Genomic DNA, 22889 nt, shown 5'->3' with positions numbered 1-22889 from the left:
CTTCTTGAAGAGGTCCTTTACATCCCTTGTAAGTTGAATTCCTAGGTATTTTATTCTCTTTGAAGCTATTGTGAATGAGAGTTCATTCATGATTTGGCTCTCTGTTTGTTATGGATGTACAAGAATGCTTGTGATTTTTGCACATTGATTTTGTATCCTGAGACTTTGCTGAAGTTGCTTATCAGCTTAAGGAGATTTTGGGCTGAGACAATGGGGTTTTCTAAATATACCATCATGTCATCTGCAAACAGGGACAATTTGACGTCTTCTTTTCCTAACTGAATACCTTTATTTCTTTCTCTTGCCTGATTGCCCTAGCCAGAGCTTTCAACACTATGTTGAATAGGAGTGGTGAGAGAGGGCATCCCTGTCTTGTGCCAGTTTTCAAAGGGAATGCTTCCGGTTTTTGCCCATTCAGTATGATATTGGCTGTGGGTTTGTCATGAATAGCTCTTATTATTTTGAGATATGCTCCCTCAATACCAAATTTATTGAGAGTTTTTAGCATGAAGGGCTGTTGAATTTTGTCAAAGGCCTTTTCTGCATCTATTGAGATAATCATGTGGTTTTTGTCTTTGCTTCTGTTTATATGTTGGATTATGTTTATTGATTTGTGTATATTGAACCAACCTTGCATCCCAGGGGTGAAGCCCACTTGATCATGGTGGATAAGCTTTTTGATGTGCTGCTGGATTCGGTTTGCCAGTATTTTATTGAGGATTTTTGCATCGATGTTCATCAGACACATTGGTCTAAAATTCTCTTTTTTTGTTGTGTCTCTGCCAGGCTTTGGTATCAGGATGATGTTGGCCTCATAAAATGAGTTAGGGAGGATTCCCTCTTTTTCTATTGATTGGAATAGTTTCAGAAGGAATGGTACCAGCTCCTCCTTATACCTCTGGTAGAATTCGGCTGTGAATCTGTCTGGTCCTGGGCTTTTTTTGGTGGGTAGGCTATTAATTACTGCCTCAATTTCAGACCCTGCTATTGGTCTATTCAGGGATTCAACTTCTTCCTGGTTTAGTCTTGGGAGAGTGTAAGTGTCCAGGAAATTATCCATTTCTTCTAGGTTTTCTAGTTTATTTGCATAGAGGCGTTTATAGTATTCTCTGATGGTAGTTTGTATTTCTGTGGGGTCGGTGGTGATATCCCCTTTATCGTTTTTTATTGCATCTATTTGATTCTTCTCTCTTTTCTTCTTTGTTAGTCTTGCTAGCAGTCTATCAATTTTGTTGATCTTTTCCAAAAACCATCTCCTGGATCCATTGATGTTTTGGAGGGTTTTTTGTGTCTCTATCTCCTTCAGTTCTGCTCTGATCTTAGTTATTTCTTGCCTTCTGCTAGCTTTTGAATGTGTTTGCTCTTGCTTCTCTAATTCTTTAAATTGTGATGTTAGGATGTCAATTTTAGATCTTTCCTGCTTTCTCTTGTGGGCATTTAATGCTATAAATTTCCCTCTACACACTGCTTTAAATGTGTCCCAGAGATTGGGTATCTCTGGTTATGGTATGTTGTATGTTGTTGTATGTTGTATCTTTGTTCTTACTGGTTTCAAAGAACATCTTTATTTCTGCCTTCATTTCATTATGTACCCAGTAGTCATTCAGGAGCAGGTTCAGCTTCCACGTAGTGAGCGGTTTTGATTGAGTTTCTTAGTCCTGTGTTCTAGTTTGATTGCACTGTGGTCTGAGAGATAGTTTGTTATAATTTCTGTTCTTCTTTATTTGCTGAGGAGTGCTTTACTTCCAACCATGTGGTCAATTTTGGAATAAGTGGGATGTGGTGCCAAGAAGAATGTATATTCTGCTGATTTGGGGTGGAGAGTTCTGTAGATGTCTATTAGGTCCTCTTGGTGCAGAGTTGAGTTCAATTCCTGGATGTCCTTAACTTTCTGTCTCGTTGATCTGTTTAATGTTGACAGTGGGGTGTTAAAGTCTCCCGTTATTATTGTATGGGAGTCTAAGTCTCTTTGTAATTCTCTGAAGATTTGCTTTATGAATCTGGTGCTCCTGTATTGGGTGCATATATATTTAGGATAGTTAGCTCTTCCTGATGAATTGATCCCTTTACCATTATGTAATGGCCTTCTTTGTCTCTTTTGATCTTTGACAGTTTAAAGTCTGTTTATCAGAGACTAGGATTGCAACCCCTGCTTTTTTTTGTTTTCCATTTGCTTGGTAGATCTTCCTCCATCCCTTTATTTTGAGCCTATGTATGTCACTGCATGTGAGATGGGTCTCCTGAATACAGCAGTCTGATGGGTCTTGACTGTTTATCCAATTTGCCAGTCTGTGTCTTTTATTTGGACCATTTAGTCCATTTACATTTAAGATTACTATTGTTATGTGTGAACTTGATCCTGTCATTATGATATTAGCTGGTTATTTTGCTCATTAGTTGATGCAGTTTCTTCCTAGCATCGATGGACTTTACATTTTGGCATGTTTTTGCAATGGCTGGTACCGGTTGTTCCTTTCCATGTTTAGTGCTTCCTTCAGGATCTCTTGTAGCGCAGGCCTGGTGGTGACAAAATCTCTAAGCCTTTGCTTGTCTGTAAAGGATTTTATTTCTCCTTCACTTATGAAACTTAGTTTGGCTGGATATGAAATTCTGGGTTGAAAATTCTTTTCTTTAAGAATGTTGAATATTGGCCCCCACTCTTCTGGCTTGTAGAGTTTCTGCTGAGAGATCTGCTGTTAGTCTGATGGGCTTCCCTTTGTGGGTAACCCGACTTTTCTCTCTGGCTGCCCTTAACATTTTTTCCTTCATTTCAACTTTGGTGAATGTGACAATTATGTGTCTTGGAGTTGCTCTTCTCAAGGAGTATCCTTGTGGCATTCTCTGTATTTCCTGAATTTGAATGTTGGCCTGCTTTACTAGGTTGGGGAAGTTCTCCTGGATGATATCCTGCAGAGTGTTTTCCAACTTGGTTCCATTTTCCCTGTCACTTTCAGGCACACCAATCAGACATAGATTTGGTCTTTTCACATAATCCCATATTTCTTGGAGGCTTTGTTCATTTCTTTTTACTCTTTTTTCTCTACACTTCTTTTCTTGCTTCATTTCATTCATTTGATCTTCATTCACTGATACTCTTTCTTCCAGTTGATCAAGTTGGTTACTGAAGCTTGTGCATTTGTCACATAGTTCTCATGTCATGGTTTTCATCTCTATCGGTTCTTTTATGGTCTTCTCTGCATTGATTATTCTAGTTATCCATTTGTCCATTCTTTTTTCAAGGTTTTTACTTTCTTTGTGCTGGTTACATAGTTCCTCCTTTAGCTCTGAGAAGTTTGATTGACTGAAGCCGCCTTCTCAACTCATCAAAGTCATTCTCCATCCAGCTTTGTTCTGTTGCTGGCGATGAGCTGCATTCCTTTGGAGGGGGAGATGTGCTCTGACTTTTCGAATTTCCAGCTTTTCTGCACTGCTTTTTCCCCATTTTTGTGGTTTTATCTGCCTTTGGTCTTTGATGATGGTGACGTACTGATGGGGTTTTGGTGTGGGTGTCCTTTCTGTTTGTTAGTTTTCCTTCTAACAGTCAGGACCCTCAGCTGCAGGTCTGTTGGAGTTTGCTTGAGGTCTATTCCAGACCCTGTTTGCCTGGGTATTAGTAGCAGAGGCTGCAGAAGATAAAATATTGCTGAATAGCGAGTGTTGCTGTTTGATTCTTGTCCTGGAAGCTTCATCTCAGAGGTGTCCCCATCTGTGTGAGGTGTGAGGTGTCAGTCTGCAACTAGTGGGGGATGTCTCCCAGTTAGGCTACTCAGGGGTCAGGGACCCACTTGAGCAGGCAGTCTGTCCGTTCTCAGATCTCAACCTCCGTGCTGGGAGAACCACTGCAGTCTTCAAAGCTGTCAGACAGGGACATTTAAATCTGCAGAGGTTTCTGCTGCTTTTTGTTTAGCTATGCCCTGTCCCCAGAGGTGGAGTCTACACAGGCAGGCAGGCCTCCTTGAGCTGTGGTTGGCTCCACCCAATTTGAGCTTCCCGGCGGCTTTGTTTACCTACTTAAGGCTCAGCAATGGTGGGTGCCCCTCCCCCAGCCTCGATGCTGCCTTGCAGTTAGATCTCAGACTGCTGTGCTAGCAACAAGGGAGGCTCCATGGGCGTGGGACACTCCGGGCCAGGTGTGGAATATAATCTCCTGGTGTGCTGTTTGCTAAGACCCTTGGTAAAGCACAGTATTAGGGTGGGAGTTACCCGATTTTCCATTTGTTGTGTGTCTCAGTTTCCCTTGGCTAGGAAAAGGAATTCCCTTCCCCCTTGTGCTTCCAGGTGAGGCAATGCCTCGCCCTGCTTCAGCTCTCACCAGTTGGGCTGCACCCGCTGACCAGCACCGACTGTCAGACACACCCCAGTGAGATGAACCCAGTACCTCAGTTGAAAATGCAGAAATCACTGGTCTTCTGTGTTGTCGCTCTTGCTGGGAGCTGGAGGCTGGAGCTGTTCCTCGCTTGGCTAATGTTTTTGTATATTTAGTAGAGATGGGGTTTCACCATGTTGGCCAGGCTGGTCTCAAACTCCTGGGCTCAAACCATCCTCCTGCCTTGGCCTCCCAAAGTGCTGGGGTTTCAGGTGTGAACCATGGTACCTGTCTAATTTTGCCATTTTAAAATAGTTAAAAAAAAAATCCAAAGTGAAGAATAATACTTTATGACACGTGAAAATGATATGTGTCCATAAACTCAATTTATGGCAGAATTAGCTGTTGTGATGGAGACTATCCACAAACCCTGAAATATTTACAATCTGGCCCTTTACAGGAAATGCTTTGCTTCATCTTTGCTTTAAAATACCAGTTCCGTACTTTGTCCTTTTTATCTTTGCACAGTGTCAGGCACATGGAAGGTTCTGGAAGGTCCTTGCCTATAGATTGAGTACACCTCAGCTTCGGCCCCCTTGCCTGTTGAGTTTTTACCTTTCAAAAGGCCTTTTGCATGGTTTTGGAGGCTTATCCTTCCCACTCCTCCTCCATTACTGCAGCGGGAAGGGTTACTTATGGATAGACCATTTTTTATTGATATGGATACCTCACGTTGATATTGATTAGAGACTTCTGGAAAGGGATCACCCTTCCCATGTTTTGATCTTCTGAGAGTTGGCTTGTTCCTCTGGCAGAGGGGAGGGGATTTGCCAGGGAAACTGGATAACATCCAAGGGATTCCCTGAGCACATAATTAGGTGGCGTGAAAGACTTGGGGCATGGCTGCTCTTGGAGTCCAATCTCCTGGCCCTGGAGAGTCTCCATTGGACTAGACCTACTTTAAAAAGGAGCACAGGGACATTCCTAGTTGGCAGAGTTTCTGAAATCTGGGGACAAGTTTGCTTTTTGGATGTCTGCTTTAAACTCTCTGTATTTATGTCAGATGGAGTTTATAAGATGTGTGGTGAATACTGGGTGAGAAGGGAACCTATAGAATACTCTTAGTAAAATGTGTCTTTAATTTTTACATTAAATGGCATGACAGCTTTCATAGGGAAGCCGGATGTTGCCCACAGCTCCTGGGTAGAGCCCAGATTACATAGCGCCTGGTGGAAAGGAAACTCTTTAGAGGGTGTGAGACATATTTAGAAAGGCCACACCTTATTTTTAGAAAAGTCATTTGTTTTTTTTCATCCTTTTTTATTGAGCACTGAACATGTGCCAGATTGTGTTACTTTTTGGGAATAGAAAAAAAAAGACATCATCTTTATCCTCCAGAGTGTAGTATGTTGAGGACACCCACATGTGGTCAGTCACCCATAAGACATCATGGAGATTTGCAGAAATTCAGCAGAAGCAGAGAGGGAGGACTTTTGAGAAAGGTTCCATAGGCGTGGCATTTGCAGGGAGATTTGTGGGCAGGAGTTATTGGAAGGGTAATGGAAAAGGGTATCCTAGGCAGAGACGGTGTCACAGCACATGTGCAGGCCAGGACTGAAATAATCCATGGCATATTCAGGAATTTCTGCAGCTTATGGAGGTAGTGGGGCAAAGGACAGGACACCTGGAGAGGTGACATGTCTGTGATAGGCAAAGGTGGTTGGTCTCTATTCTCTAGCTCCTCAGAAGCTACTGAGAGTATCTGAGCTGGAGAGTGAGGGGATGAGATTTTTATGTTACAAAGTTTATTCTGACAATGGTGAGGAAGGGAATTGCAAAAACGAGAGACTACATTTAGGGAGATCAGTATAGGAGCATGGTAATGGTCCAGCAGGAGGGCTTGGTGGCATGAACCAGGGCAGCAGCCAAGACCCTGAGAGGAAAGGATGTTTGGGTACTGGAGACAGGTACAAGATGGAATGGACAAGCTTAGCCAGGGCCACCTCATATGGTTGTGCAGGGTGTACACTGCACAGCTCACCACATCTAAGGCGCGCAGCTGTATAGAGCTATTACACAGATTTCCCAGCAGATGGCAGTAGAGTGTCTTGAGGAGGGATGCCTTTTGCTTATTTGCATAAGAGAGCCTTTGGTCTGGCAGCAGCCCCATGGGAATAGCTGGGCTGTGGAGCACGTGGGAGGGAAGAGCACAAGCTGACGGCCAGGTTTCTGACCTGGGCACCTGGGAGACAAAGTTCCTTTCATCAACATGTGTAATGCATGACAGGAAGCAAATCTGAGTTTAGGACACATTATATTTTAGGGACTTGAGAGCCACCCCGATGGAGACGCCCAGGAGAACACGGCTGCCTGGGTCTGTGGCTTAGGAGAGAGGCATGGGGCTGTGCCTGTGGGAACTATCTCTATACTGATGGAGTTGGTGCCCAGACGCAGGAAGAGATTGCCTGGGAAAACGTGCAGAAGGGAAGCACTGAGGGCGCAGGACAGAGCCCTGGGGAACCACTCAGGTTGTAAATTGCAGGTAGAGGAAGGGAACCTTGAAGGAGACAGGGAAGAGGCGGTTGGAACTGGTTGCCTGGAGTTATTCCCATTGCCAGAAGATAGAGGCTTCAGGTTTGACCAAGACCAGGTTAACTTTTTTTTTATGTGTGGCAATTTTAAGTGACTCAAGACTTTTTTTCTATGTGCTTAAGAGACCAGTCTGGTTTGTGACCACGTGGGAGATTTCACTCATTTATTTTCCATTCATTCTCTCTGTACCTATGTATTTATCCAGGGCCTACTATGGTCCAGGAAGTGCTCTGGGTACTGAGAGGATAGCAATGAGCAAGACAAGGCATTGTTCTCACGGAGCTTACATTCTAATTGGTAATAATTAAATTAATGAGATAATGTCAGCTGGCGATGAGTGCCACACAACGTGGTATGATGCACAGTGGTCAGAGAGCTACTTTCTCTTGGGTGATCAGAGAAGACCTCCCTGAGCAAGATTTCTGTGCTCAGGATCGGAAACCCGTGTGGCTGCAACATGTCAGGTGGGAAAGAGGTTGGAGGTGAGAGCAGACAAGCAGGCAAGAGCCAGGCCAGGGGGATCTTATAGGCCATGGAGTTTTCCAAGTGCAGTGAAAAATCCACTGGAGGGTTTCAAGCAAGTGAGGTTATTTGCTCTGATTTCTGTCTTATTAAGGGTGCTCTGGGCCAGGCACGGTGGCTCATGCCTGTGATCCCAGCACTTTGGGAGGCCGAGGTGGGTGGATCACTTGAGGTCAGGAGTTCGAGACCAGCCTGGCCAACATGGTGAAACCCCGTCTCTACTAAAAATGCAAAAATTAGCTGGGCGTGGTGGTGGGCACCTGTAATCCCAGCTACTTGGGAGGCTGAGGCAGGAGAATCACTTGAACCTGGGAGGCGGAGGTTGTAGTGAGCCAAGATTGTGCCACTGCACTCCAGCCTGGATGACAGAATGAGACTTTGTCTCAAAAAAAAAAAAAAAAAAAAAAGTGCTCTGGCTGTTCTGTGCCAAGTGAACTTTGGCAGCGTGGTCATTAGCAGACCAGTTGAACGTCACTGCTTCCACATTATGACAACTTAATCTGGGATGATGGCCATAGAGACAGACATATTTTGGAAGTAATACCCATAGGACTTCCATGGTAAGGGACTGAGATGAATCCCCGATGACACTGTGGGTTTTGACTTGAGTCACTGTATGGTTCATGATAACATTTATGGCCTTGGGGAAGATGAAGAGTGAAACAGACTCCAGAGGACTTGGGAAATCTCTAGCTTCTGCTTTGGCCACACTGGTTGTACAAGCTTGTTAGGCCAAGTATGCCTTTAAATCTTTGAGTGCAGAGCTCAGGGGAGAGGTTAGTACTGAAGACAGAAATTTGGTGTCACATAGAAAAAGATGGCAATTAAAGTGAAGGGCTGAAGTCGCTGAGAAGGAAAGTGAGGGATAGGACTCTGGTTGGAATAGGCTCTGAGGCATTTTGGGATAGAGGAGAATAGCTTGCAGAGGAGAATGGAAAGGCATCTTACTGAGGTAGGAGGGAAAGCAGTAGGGGAGTCATGAGTGCCAAGGAAGAAAGTACTGGAGAGGGAGGCTGTGGTCAAGTGCACCAATGATGTGGAGAGGCCAGGGAACACAGGAACAGTGGAGTGGTCTTTGGATCCGGCAGGATGGACGTTGTTGGTGAGTTTTGGTGGTGTGGTAGGAAGGGAAGCCTGTTTGAGATGGGAAGTAAGAAAGTGTGAAGGAGAGGACAGGCGATTCTTTCTAGAAGTCCTGAGGGAAAGAGAGCTGAGAAATGGGATAGTACTAGAAAGGGGCATGGCACCAAAAGAAGTATAGTTTTGTTTTTCTTTGTTTGTTCTTTGGGGTGGTGAATATCAAGGAATGTTTTGATGTTGATGGAAACAAAACTATTAGGAAAAATTGGTGATGGAGGAAAGAAAGAGGATGGTTCTAGTCTAAAAGTCTTTTAAGTAAGCTGAGGAGATGGGATGCGGAGATGGTCCTTGATGGAACAGGGTTCCACAGCAAGGGGGGGAAGAAAGAGTGAGAGGCCCAGGTGTGTGGCAGAAATGGTCGTGAGAAGATGCCAGTATTCAGTCTGATTGCTTCTATTTTCTCAACTAAGCATGAGACCAGGTTGCTATCTAAGGGGGAGGTGGTGTTGAAAGACTGAAGAGAGGGAAGAAAGTGGAAATCAGGAGTTTGGTGAGTTGGACGACAAAAAGACTAAACATTTAAATTAAATTCATATTACATCTGTGGATTTCATTTCATCATCATAAGAGACCCTAGGGTGGGACATGTGACAGGTACCCCTGAAGGCAAGTGCACAAAACAGCTAACACCCTCCATGCCCCCTCTCCACTGGGCCACCACCTTCCTGGGTCATGGGTGCTCATTGTTCATGAGATGCTCCTTGTACCTGGTCGAGTATGTGTCAGACTGCACTCAAGGACAGAAACGCCACTGTGCCATTCTACCGTTCAATGTGGCAGTGGAGGACACCTTGCCTGGCTGGCATGGGAACTCAAAGTGCTCACACTGAGCCTCTTCAATGTCGGGGATAAGAAATCCAGCCACAGATGAGGCTTTTGCTAATTCATCCACCAAACCCTGGATGTGCCTCCATGCAGCTGTATTGGAACCCAGCCCCGCCCTGCTCTGCTGGGCCTGATTTGTGGGTGGCCCCTCAAGTTGCCTTCCCTCTCATTGGTAGTCATGACCCATCTGTTGTTGGCTTAACAGATATGACCTTTCTTTTCCCCTAGCCTTGGGGGTATGGGGTGACACAGGGTCTGCAGGCCAGGCTGAACATGCTGAGGTCCCTTTGGGGGAACAAAAAGAAATTCTGCTGGAGGGACCAGGAAAATGCTTGGAAATCTCTCTTGACTCATCTGTGTCAGACCTCATGAATCCTTAACATCATCTAGGGGGATCATGAACCAGCAGCATTTTTGTTCCCCTGAGGTTGTATACCTTTTCCAACTTTGAGGAAACAGAAAGTACATATTACTGAGTATGTTAAGCAAACAAAGCCCTGCTCTTTATCACTACTTTAGCTTTCCAAGTTGTATTAAACATACTTAATTTTGGGCCAATGTGAATGGAGCCTTAATCTATTTTAAACTCAGTCTCTACAGTCTAGCCATCTCAGCGATCTGCTATTGTACATTCTCCCCTAATCCCATTACTCATCAAGCCCTCCATTATCCGTCTGCTTTCACAGATTTCTATTAATATTTACACTATATAAAACATGCTTGAGGAAATGTAAAAGGAAACGTATTTACTTAGCAGATGCATAATTAAAATCTTTCTAGGATGGCCTCAGTATGAGTCGTCATCGTCGTCATCATCATCTTCATCATCTTCTCCAAAAAGGGTCTTGTTGAATCTTTTACAGTGGAATGGAAACCCCGGCCGAGCTTAATTAGGCTGATCAAAGCCTATATCTTTTTATTATAGTGCTTTCTGGCAGGGAATTCAGAGTCAAAATTGATTTTTGCCTTTCAGTGTTAAACTTTTTTTTTTTCCCCCTCCCTTAAGGGTTTGTCAGCTGGCTGGTTGGTTGCACTTTGGGTTATACTTGGCATGGCACCAGGGCATTTTGGATGGGGTTAACCTGGAGCTTCAACTGGCACAGTCACCTGATAACACTGAATTGGGTAGAACTGGAGGGTGGGAGCCTCTAGGCTGCCCTTTCAAGGGACTCAATGCCAACTGTTATGCAAGACTAGATCATCCCTGCCTGCCTCCTGCATTCAGGCAAGGGGAGCCCGGTGGAGAAGCCATGGCCTGTAATCAAGAAATTATATATCATTGAGTCATAGTTGTTGGTGCATTAATGAACTCTAATCAATAACCACTACCTTGGAGCCCCTCAAACATGCCATAGGATTTGTGTAGGCTCCTCTAGAGGGGCACTGGAGCAGATAGACTGGGGAGAGGGCAGCCCTGAGACTGCATCCTGGCTTTATCACTTCACCAGCTGGGTGACCTTGGCCAAGTTACTGTCTTCCCAACCCCCACCCAAGAGCCAACTTCCTCATTTGTTAAATAGGAATGGTACCCACATTTCAGAATTGCTCTGAAGATTTAAAATAATCCATGTAAAACATCTAATAAGGTAATTGGCATCCATTAGGCATGAAATGAATGATAGCTATGAGAACAGTATGATTCACAGAATCATAGTGTCACTCTCTTGATTGATTGAGCACCTACTACACGTTGGGCTCCACAATGAAGGATGTGCATGATTATCTCGTGGAATCTTTTTGTAGTACAAGAATCATTCCCATTTTTCAGAATGGGAAAGAAATTTTTTGTGAAGATAAGGAATGTGATATGCTCAATCACAGGGATAGTCAAGAGTGGAGACAGAATTTGAATTCAGTATGTCTGATCTCAGTCTTCACCAGTGAAGAAAGAATTTAAAGCCTGGAGGAGAAGTTCTGCAAAGTAGCCAGCTACAGATTCATTTCCTGGCAAGTCTAGTATGCTTGGCAGTATACAATGGCCAACTTGTCACAATGTTAATGTGACATTTTATATCAGGCAAGATAGGCTAGATTTTACCTTGGTGACAACCCAAATTTCAGTGGCTTAACCCAACATAAGGTTATTTCTCAGTCATGCTGTATATCACATGGGACTTGGCTTGGGTCCACTCTTCAAAGCCAGTCAAGGGTCAGGAGGACAAAAGCTTCTCTGTGACATGTGCTTCCACGAGAGCCTTAGAAGTGGGAAGGGAACACACTTTGGCTTGTAAAGTTTCCACCAGAGAGATACTCACCTCTTAATGTTTCTATTGATGGGACCACTGGTTGCATAGCCCTGTTCAACAAGAATAGGGAAATGCAATCTAATATGTGTCTGAAAGGATGAAAGCTGGGAATTTTTGGTGAGCACGCTAATGACTACCACACATTTCTAAACCTAACTCACAAAAACTTTTCAGCTCAGCTTACTGGTTTTCAAAACTATGAGGTGATCTGTGGTAGACTGAAATTGTTGCCCTCAATGATTTATTCCAAGCTCCTGTGAAAAAATTACGTTTCCCCATTTTATTGACATCAGGCACTGCCGTATGACTTGCTATGACTAATAAATTGTGAGCAGAAGCGAGTGTGTGGCCATGTCTCTTGTTTTTCCCTGACATAAGAATGGTGTGTCTTACGTAGGGGCTGCTCCTTCAGTCTGCATCTTGGAGAAAACAGGCTGTAAACACAGCCGCTGCTGCCATGTAGTGTGAATGAGAAATAAACTGCTGTTTTCAGCCTTTGGGGTTGTTAGTTACAGCAGCATAACTTAGCCAAAGCAGACTGATGCAGTATCTATCATTCTTTCTATGTAAACAGAGAATAATGAAATTGGCTACACAGAAACTCACATTTACTGTCCACTTTGTTGAAGTACAGCTGTACTTTAAAGCAAACGTATCTATAAGAACTAACCATGAAAGTAATATTATTTGGTTGAGTTAACAGCACAGAAAGGCATTTTCTAAATTGGAACATCAGCTGATACTTCAGAATTCTTACGAAAAATCTAGAAGAGGAAATGGGAATATAGAAATCATATTGTTTTCAAATGTAAACAATTAGTCTTGTTCTCACTGAACAGTTGCCTCGGAAGACCTGGGAGTGATCTACATTCATGTCCACTTTTGGCAGAAATTGGAATGATGAGACGTTACTATCTATAGGAATGCAAAGTCCTTTCTGACTGAGTCCATTGATTCTCATTAATTCAGATCCCATTGATTTGTCATTCATGGCAGGTAGCCGGGGCAGAGGCCAGGCTGGCTTTTACCCTTGCATTGTGCTTGCACACTGTGTGGCTTGGTGCTCACAGGTTAACACTCGCTGCTTTGACTTTTCAGAGTGGTTTTAGAGGGGAGTCATTTGTCATTCTATCACGGCACTAACTGCAAGGTCCCTGGGGACAGTGAAGGTGCTCGCTGGGACTGGGCCTCCCAACTGCCTGTTCTCCTGTCCCTGCAAAGCTTTACTCTTGTTTTTCGCCTGTGTGGTCTATAGAGGGAGAAATGATCTGCTCTAATGGAATTCAGGGGGTTGGAAGGTTACCCGTGAGTAGGTACCATTATTGTTCCCATTTTAGAGTTGAAGAAATGGAGACGGAGGTTACGTAAGGCAGGGAAGGGAGCAACTGCAGCTTGAACCCAGGAAGGCCTGATGTTGTAAATGACACAAAGGGGTACAGATGAGCTGAGCTGTAGCCGAGAGAGGTTAATTTGGAAAAAGCAGCTTACCAAGTAATTAATATAACAAACGAGGTTATAAGTGGGTGGGTGGGTGTGCCACTGTGGAGCAAGGGCATGATTGACTGGAGAAGCAGCACCTCAGGCTGCTTAGTTGTTTAGTAAGTGTGTGTGTGTATATGTGTGTGCATGTATGTGTATACACGTGTATATGTATTTGTGCAAGTGTGGGCATGTGTGTATACCTGTGTATTTGCATGTGCATGTGTGTATACCTGTGTGTATGTGTATTTCTGTGTACATGTGTGTATATGTGTGTTCACACATGCATGTGTATGCATGTGTGTGCACGTGTGCTGTGTGTGCATGTATGTGTATACGCATGTGCATGTATGTGTGCACGTGTGTGCTGTGTGTGCACGTGTATGCATGTGTGCATACACGTGTGTATGTGTATTTGCATGTGTATGCACATGTGTGTATGTGTGTAGGAGTGTGTGTGAATAATTTACATAGCCTTCCTCAGTGATCCTCTTCCGGTCATTCGAAATTGTTGAGAAAAACTGCTTTGCTGGCAACCTGCTGTCCGTACTTGTATTACTGAATACCCTAGGAAATAATAAAACTCTGTTTGTTTAAGGATATGCTAATTAGAGGCTCCACACAATTTGACATTCATCTCCTAATTTGGATGATGCTGTTCCTTTGCAAGATGAGTATTGACTTTAGAGTTTGGGTCTGAGCTAAATTTAGATGCTCGTCCAATTTTGTCCTAATGCTTTGAATTCCACATTGTATATATTGGGAGATCATCACTCACTTCTATTGAGCAGCTAATTTAGTGGCTTCTCATGGCCCATTTGGAGAAGGAAGAACAATGGATTTTCTGGTACTGGTGAACAATGAACAATTTTTGCTTTTTTCAATCACAGTAATATATGGTGACCTTGACTCCTTGTCTTCTAAAGTATGGGAAATGTTTAGTGGAGTTATAATGCTAGGTTTCTTACAGTAGCCTGCCTTTTGGAAGGAGTGGTAGAAAAGTTAAGACTCTATGTGTGCACCGGAGCATCCAAAATCTGATTTAACTGTTAAGACATTTTGTGAACCAGAACACAGTGTCCCCAAGCTGTGGAGGATTAGAGAGTTTACCATATTTGGGGAGCACTTGTCACCAGTTTTTACCCAGCCAGCCAATGATACTACTGGGATATATTATATTGAGATAGACATTTTGGAAGGAAGCCCTGAAAAAATGAGTTAAACTTAATGCTCAAAAAGAAAGGAGAACTGGATTTCTTGACTTATGGGTGGCAGATTTTGACCTATGAAAAATATATTCATATGTCTTTAAATTGAAAAAATCACTCCTTATAGAGATTTTCCAGGAAGATGCCTCTATGAAGAGTTTCACCCAAGTTCTTGGCATTTCAGAGCTCATCAATTAACTCTTTTCCCAGGCTGGGTGGTTGGGGTTATAACTCTTAAGAGAAAAATGGTCAAATTGGAGATAATGGCTTGGCAATGGAGGGATCAGCAGTAAATTATCAAAAGGAGAAAAACGAGATTTGAAAAATTTAGTGGCTGTGAAATATCATTACTAGAAACAGTTTAAGAGCATGGTGATGCTTACCCTCAGCAGTCTTATCTTTTCAAAGGCTGCAATCTCATATTCTCCCCTGCTAGACTACAGTGGCATTTTGATTACAGTAAAGAAAAATGTGCTTGGAAATCAGACCTGACAGAACATCATGTTCTTCCAGGGGTATTTTTGTAGACAATGCTTATTTAATTTTGATTTCAGAATTGTTTTGTGGTACATCTCATTCTGATATGTGGTTGTTTAAAATTCATGTCAATGTCTATGTAATTTAAAAATGAACTGATGACATTTGGAAACAGAAGAACCTTAAAGGAAAAGAAGAACTAATGGTGAGAGAAAAGAAAATGACTGGCACATTGATACCAGTCATCTGCACATGAAATATCAGTCGTTGACCGGGCGCGGGAGCTCACGCCTGTAATCCCAGCACTTTGGGAGGCCGAGGTGGGTGGATCAACTGAGGTGGGGAGTTCCAGACCAGCCTGACCAACATGGAGAAATCCCGTCTCTACTAAAAATACAAAATTAGCCGGGCGTGGTGGTGGCGCCTGTAATCCCAGCTACTCGGGAGGCTGAGGCAGGAGAATCGCTTGAACCCGGGAGGCGGAGGTTGCAGTGAGCTGAGATTGTGCCACTGCACTCCAGCCTGGGCAACAAGAGCGAAACCCCATCTGAAAAAAAAAAAAAATAGTTGTCTTTTCTGGGTGCATTTCTCTGCCGAATCATGAATCAGCAGCACTCATGGTGCAAAGGGCACTGAACACGGAGTTCCTGGCAACACCACCGATGGCTGTGGCTTTCAAGGTCCTGCCCTGCTAGTGGCTATTTGACCTTAGCCAAGTCACGGGTCTTGTTGGGGTTCCATTTCTTCATCTGTAAAATGGGCAAAGATTCCCTTCAACTCAAAAATTTTATGGTCTGTGATGTGATTTATATGACTAAATTCTCTGCCTGGGAATTACTCTACTAGCGACAGAACTGAGCTTTTCTGTGGTGAAGGATGGCTTGCCTTCACCTATTTCCAGTGAACCCTGGCCGTCCTTGGTAACTCCCAGATGGCTACTTCTGATTAATCAGCCCTGCCTCCTTGTCTATAAAGGGCTCTCTGGTGTGTTTCATCCTCCACTTTCCCCAGTATTCTATGCAGTATTTAAATCTTTCAGAAGTTATCTTCTTTAAGAAAAACTTATCAGAAAAAAAAAAAAGGGATAGAAGAACTCACAGATTAAGAGGCTTACAAGATATCTCAACCAATCACCGTGTGTTAACCTTATTTGGATCCTGATTCGAACAAGCTGATTGTAAATAAAAAAAAAAAAAAAAATTGTGACATTTACAAGACAATTGGAAGTTTGAACACTCGGTAGATGTTGGATCTTAATTTATTGGTCATTATTTTAGGTGTCATAATGGCATGATAGCTACATTTTAAAAAGAGTCCTTGTCTTTTAGGGGCACATACTGAAATATTTGCCGATGAAATGATGTGATTCCGGTGGGCAGCCAGTGAGTGGGGATACAGAGGAAGCAAGTTTGACCCTGAATTGATAATCACTGGAGCAGAAGGACGGGGACACGGGGGGTTAGTGATACTACTGGGTCTGTTTTTGTGTAAGTCTGATAGGTTCCATCAACAGAAGTGTAAAATAACCAAAAGGCTTAATGGGGACTCATCCTTGAGGGCACGTTTGCCGAGGTGTAGGCAAATGCTGCCTCCCGCAGTTGCATAATCGCTGGGGGTAAATGTGGAAGTTCGTCAATCAGCAAGGCCGTAGTGGGGGCTGACTGGCAGCAAGCCCAGCGCTGCGTGGCTGTCATCTTGCCTCGAGGCCCATTTGCCCTCTATAAATAACAGTCTATATGAATGCTTTACTATTTTAACACACATGGGCCACAGCTGCTGAGCACGTTTGTTTACGTAGCTATGAAACCTTCTGTAAACACCACTATCTCAAAATCGCCCATGTGTCAGGAACATAAACGGCCCCCTTTAAAAATATATCTGCAGATGAGACACGGCCAAATCCTAGATGTCTGAGTGGCTGGTGTCAGAATTTTCCAGGGTTTGATTCATTTTCAAAAATAGAACCACATGACTGGAAGGTTCTTAAAGGTCACCTGGCATGTCCCTCTGACTTGAGGCAGGACCGGACCAAAGCCATTCCTAAGGGATGCGGGGCTGTTCTACGTGGGTGTGGGTCCATCTTTTGTGCAGTCCCTTCAGGGCCATGAAAGGGGGGCTCACTTCCAGCCTTCAAGGAGCCCACGTTCATTTTCTAAAAATGGAACCTGACCCTGCAATGCGGCTGGCGTTGAAAGGCAGTGCATCCACAGAGCACTACTCGCCTGCACCGGGCCTGAGCTCCCAGCAGACGGAAGGACCCAGGTGGCCTCCTGCGGGATGACTCGGGTCTCCGGAAAAACACCACGTTAGCATCATCCTGTGCCCAGGACGCATGCTTCCTATTAGGGAAGAGGGCACCGCGTGAAGGTGGCCATGTGGGCCTCCCCTGCTCCCTGGAAGAGGCCTGCTCGTGGAGGCCACTGAGCACAGCAGGTTAAGGTCAACTGCGACATTTTTGAAAGAAGTGATGGGCGCAGGGGAAACTGTTTTGTGTTAGCTTGCTATTATCATGGCTCCTGATTTCCAGTCCAGCACTACGATGAATAATTAGATCCCTGTGAATTTGTTTTCCTCGAGTGTGCGTTTGGTCCACATTTTTTTTTTTTTTTCCTGTGGTTTTGAGAGATTGAAGCATTTTTCTCCCCTAAGGGCCTGTTTAATGCCCATAAATCCTAATTGAGCTTTTCATTCACAAACAGTATCCTGCTGAAACGTAAGAGATCAGCTGTACTAGGGGTACTGAGTTGTACGATTCCCCTGAGGAAAAGACCAAGACACATTCAGTTTCCAGACACCTCCAGAACTTTCTAGAACCGCCCCCTCTCCAAGTCTAGAAATTAGAAAACGATTTTTTAAAAGAAAATAAGTAGGATTTGCCTTTTTCCAGGGAGCGGGGTGAACATTTGGATTGGTTTTGCTGGTGATTACTCAGATTTCTCTTGAAAGCTGTGGAAAGGCCATAGGGTGCTCAGAGGCAAGTATCACTGTTAATTACCAAGAAAACCATATTCCTCCCTTTGGAAAGGCTCACTCATTACCAGCTGTCATCAGAAAGACAGGGCCTGCCCCAGGGAGAATTCCGACTCAGGGACATCACAAAGATAATTTGCTTATTCCAGATTCATTTATTTTACAGATATTGGGCTTTGGTTTGAGGGAACACAAAGCTTAACTCCCACAATGTAAAGCTCAGATTAGCATCAGTAACCAGAGGGTACATCTCCAGTGGTTTTTGCTCCTTGAGCTTGGAGACACTGCCCTCTCTCACGTCGTCTTGGGGGAATTTATGGTGAAAAGCGAAAAGAAAAACTGCATCCTGAGTGGTCAGTAGATAGTGTCAGAGGCTGTAGGTCTGTGGCCGCTAGGGGGATCCAGAGTCCCTGTGCTCAGCTGAGGTTGGGGAAGTTTCTGGTCTGTAGGAAAGTGACAGCTCCCTGTTTGAATTATTTCTCTTCCCTCCTCCCCAGCCTCCCCTCCTCCTCTCTCCCTCCTCCCCTACCTGCCTCTCTCCTCCCCTTCTCTTCCTCTCCTTTCTCCTCCCCTGCCTTCCATTCTCCTCCCTCCTCCTCTGCCCTCCCTTCTACTTCTCCCTCCCCTCCACCTAACTATTGCCTCACAAATGCACCCCCAAATCAGGCTCAAGGTACAGCTCCTGTTAACACCTGGAGCACTTATGTCCTATTTCGCAACAGTGACTTTTGTTATTCTTTAAAGCTACTTTCCCATTAGGTTCCTGCGCCTTTTGTTCTATGGAAAGGCAACCGCTCTTACCATTGAACTCCATGCAAAGCCCTCTACTCACGTTTTCACTGTTTGCTGCATTTGAAAACCCTATAGCAAAAGTTTCACACCACCACCGTAAGAGAAATTTGTTAGAGGTTGTGACCTTGCCTGTTGGGTACAGGGAGGTAGAAACATGGGACCAGTGACTTTTCCCTAAAAGGGATCACGGGATTAAGTTACTTGTCACAGGTTGATGAAGAACATGGGGCCAGCCTGCTGGTCATGCAATTTCAGACAATATAAACCACCCGAATCTCAAGCTGAAGACTTAAAAGCACAAAAGGGCTGATGGTGTCAGGAAAAAGGACCGCAAAGACACTATTGCTACCTCAAAGAACAATAAAGGCCTTAATGAATTAGGGTTCTGGTTTATACTTTCCCTGTGAGGCACTATGGTTATCTTGAGTCACAGCTGATGGCTCTGTTTTGGGGGATGTTACATACAAACATGGGCAGAACCTGCTTTGCTGTTGGGATGTGTAATGTGCAAATTTCAGATAGGAGCGAAGACGTCAGTAAAAACAGACCATTTTCTCTATTTCCTGAACAGATCATCTTCCCGAAAACATCCCAGTGATAAGCCATTAACAGCAAGAGGGCTGGCGGGATTAAGATGAATGGATCTTCAACTTTTTTCTTTTCTGCTAGAGTTATTTACTTGTCTGCAACTTTATACTTACTGGGGGCTCAGCAGGTCAAGTGTGGAGAGATACTAGGCACTCACTTCATACAAAAGAAAAACCAATGCTATAGGCCTTATAAATTACTTTCAAAGAATGGGTGAAATTGCATTCTTATTAAAGCAGTTTGTCAGGCTTCCTTTGAAAGACTTAACTTCTTCCTCCTAACTTGGTAATAAATAACCTCAAGTATTTAAATTAGCAATGTTTTAAGGCCATTTAAAACGTGCTTTAGAGACAGATCAGATTTTAACTTAGGTAAATATTTGGAGACTTAAAATAAAATATATTACATGGTGGTTTTTCATTGTTCATTATTTTCCAAAGGGCTTTTAAAAACTAAATGGTTAGGCTTCTTGGCAGATATATTTCAGGTGAGATACATAGGCATACTATGTCATGAAGCAAGGGGATGTTGTCAATATTGCATGAGGTTCAGTATTCTAGATCTTGTAATAGATAAGAACATAAGGTCCAGTTTAAAATGAGCATCTATCCACAGCCATCCATGTGTAAGGATAGAACACATCTTACCTGTGGCTTCCACCATTCCTTCTAGGATGACCACAATTTCCAGTTCCTCTTTGGGCAGCTGGGCTTTGGAGATCTCCCAGAAAGGACTCTGTTGGTTAATCTCATGGCTAATGATCAGCGGTGACACCAGAAACAGACGGTCATCCCCCGTGTAATACCCTACGTTGATATCCGTCTGATTCAATGGGATGAACTCCCCCTCCGAGGTCTGTTTGGATTTGATCAACTTGGCTCTGATGGAAGCCTCCACAATGTGGGAATTCCTAAGGTCCCCTACCCGGAACATCAGGCACAGTTTCCCATCCCGCATGGAGATCACTGCATGGGTGGAAAAGACCAGGGTCTCTGCCCTCTTCTTGGGTTGAGAGATTTTTACAAACATGCATCCCACCATGAATGCATTGACAATGGACCCCAACACAGATTGGATTAAGAGGAGAATAATTCCCTCTGGGCATTTATCCGTGATGACCCGGTAGCCATAACCAATGGTGGTTTCTGTCTCTATTGAGAATAAAAAAGCAGAGACGAACCCGTTGAGGTTGGTAACACAAGGAGTCCAGGAGGGGTCCTCTATGTGGTCCATATCTCCCCGGATGTACGCGATCAACCACCAGATCATTCCAAAAAAGAGCCAGGTCACTGTGTAAACCATGACGAAAATCAACAGGTTGAATCTCCACTTCAGGTCGACTAAGGTGGTGAAGATATCAGTCAGGTAGCGATAGGTCTCCCTCACGTTGCCATGATGAACGTTGCATTTTCCGTCTTTCCTCACGTACCTCTGGATTTTCCTTTTGGTCCGGTCTCGGCTGATGTGTCTCGGCAGGTCATCCCTGGCCTGCTTAGGCAACTTTGGCTGGTGAATGGCCACTGGGCTCTCGACATCCTGATCCATGGAGTCGCCCTCCAGGACATTAGCTGGTGGTTTGGAGAAAAGAAAAGAAACACTGAATGAAAGGCTGGCTCTTTGAGGACAATGGAACGGCACACTTTGTATGGGCTGGTGAAACCAAATACCATTTGTGTAGCTATAAACAAAGTAGACAAAGCCATTTTTATTCCACACCATCTGGATAGGCCTCTAGTTGACTTGGACTTCTGTGCTCTTCGATCTAGTTTGTGTAAGTACTTCACCATCCTGCCCACCAGGATGGAGCTTATTGCTGCAAAATTGTGTCCCTGCCAGCAGGTTCTACTGAGTCAGCTCTTACAGAGGGATGCCTCCCAACTCTGTCTGAGATGCTGTGGCATGGGAGAGGCAGTAAGCTCAGAATGAAGGAGTCCTCTTTAGATTCAGACAGTCTTAGCTCTACTACTTAGCAACTCTTAGTGGGCTCTTAACCATGATATCTGTTACGGACTGTATTGTGTCCCCATCAAATCCATATAGGGCTTGAGCCCCAAACCCTAAGGTGACTGTACTTGGAGATAAGGCCTTTAAGGAGATAGTCAAAGGTTAAATGAGACTATAAGGTTGGGGCTCCAATCTAGTAGGACTGGTGTCCTTAGGAGAAGGGGAAGAGATACCAGGGGTGCACACAAACAGAGGAAAAGCCGTATGAGACACAGGGAGAAGGTGGCCATCTGCAAGCCAAGGAGAGAGGGCTCCCAGAAACTAACCCTGCCAACCCGCCTCCAAAACAGTGAGAAAATAAATGTCCGTTGTTTAAGCCACCCAGTCTGTGATATTCTATTATGGCAGCCTGAACTGACTTACAACATACTATCCAAATTCGTAAGCCTCAGTTTCCTGACTTACAAAATGACTATGATACCCAACTCACAGTGTTGTTACAAGGTTAAACAAAACCATGCATGTGTTCTGTGCCTGCATGTGTAACAGACTTGCAATCAATTTTTTTTGTAATTTTTCCCTTGTCACTTTCCTTATGTTTAGGGCAAGCATCTTGAACAAGCTCTTTGAACTATTGGCCAAATTTCAGGGTTTAAAAAACATTTCTGGTTTTTGTTGGTAAGTATGCATGCATTGTACTTTAATGGCTGATTCAATGCCAAGGTAAATAAAAAAGGGTGGGGAAATGTTCTCTCTCTCTGTGCTTACAAATTTGATTTGGTTTCTGCCTCCTCCACCTTCAGCATCTGTCATTTTAGCTTGTGGTTATTTTCCTTCTTTTAAAAAAGTTTTAAAATTACTATTTTTTTTTAGAGATAGGGTCTCACTCTGTCACCCAGGTTGAAATGTAGTGGCACCATCATAGCTCACTGCAGTCTCGTTCTCCTGGGTTCAAGTGATCCTCCCACCTCAGCCTCCTGAGTAGGCACAGGAGGCACAGGCTTATGCCACTATGTCTGGCCAATTATTTTTATTTTCATGGAGATGGGGTCTCACTATATTGCTCAGGCTGGTCTTGAACTCCTGATCTCAAGTGATCCTTACACCTTGGCCTCCCAAAACGCTGGAATTACAAGTATGAGGCACCATGTCTGGTTACGTTCTTTCTTATGGCTTTCATGACTAACACACTGGTTCACTCATTAGTTAATAATGCATTAGGAAAGCTCTCCTGAAACTTGAGTGCAGGGGAATTTTGGAACTGGTTCTGCTGTTTAAAAGTATATAATCCACTTACAAAATTATTTATTTGGCCAGTAATACTAAAGTCTTTCTGAAAGTTTGGTAAGAAATTTCTTCCTCCAGACTTAAATTCTGTGTCCTTTGACTCTGCCATGTGTTTCCTTTGTGGACATTCTGTTTTTATCTTGGTTAAAGGAGAAATGTTGTCTGTCAACAAACCATCATTTATCTGAATGAGAACATAGCCAGAGATGGGATTTGAGTGCCACCAACCTAACTTCTGAGTTAACCTTGCTCATGGATGATCAGTTGCCTTAAAAATCAGTCCCCTGGATCTGTTTTTATGTTTCGGCCTCAGGAAGAGACAGCATCTGTTCTGCAGAGCCTACTCTCCAGTCTGACAGCCTTGACTTTCAGATGATCACCCTCAATAGTCCTTCACTGATAATAAGAAAAGTCCTTCATTTGTAAGAAAATTTGCTTTTTTCCCTTTCTTAGAACAAATACCAGGACAGATGTTGATGGGAGGCTGTTGAGGTTGGGAGGGCTGAAGGTGGG

General features: G+C 43.9%; 1 protein-coding gene across 2 annotated transcripts in view; it reads right to left on the bottom strand.

Moving 5' to 3' along the window:
• KCNJ6 (potassium inwardly rectifying channel subfamily J member 6) overlaps positions 1 to 22889 on the bottom strand; it is a 308832-nt gene that overhangs the window by 82903 nt on the left and 203040 nt on the right. For both annotated transcript variants that reach the window (XM_023189489.2, XM_023189497.1), the window contains exon 3: positions 19793 to 20713. In XM_023189489.2, coding sequence (XP_023045257.1) covers positions 19793 to 20713 — 921 coding nt within the window. The remainder of the gene's footprint in view (positions 1 to 19792; positions 20714 to 22889) is intronic.

Source organism: Piliocolobus tephrosceles, chromosome 19 (genome assembly GCF_002776525.5).
Source record: "Piliocolobus tephrosceles isolate RC106 chromosome 19, ASM277652v3, whole genome shotgun sequence".
NCBI lineage: Eukaryota > Metazoa > Chordata > Mammalia > Primates > Cercopithecidae > Piliocolobus > Piliocolobus tephrosceles.
This window is presented reverse-complemented; position numbering and strand designations above follow the sequence as displayed.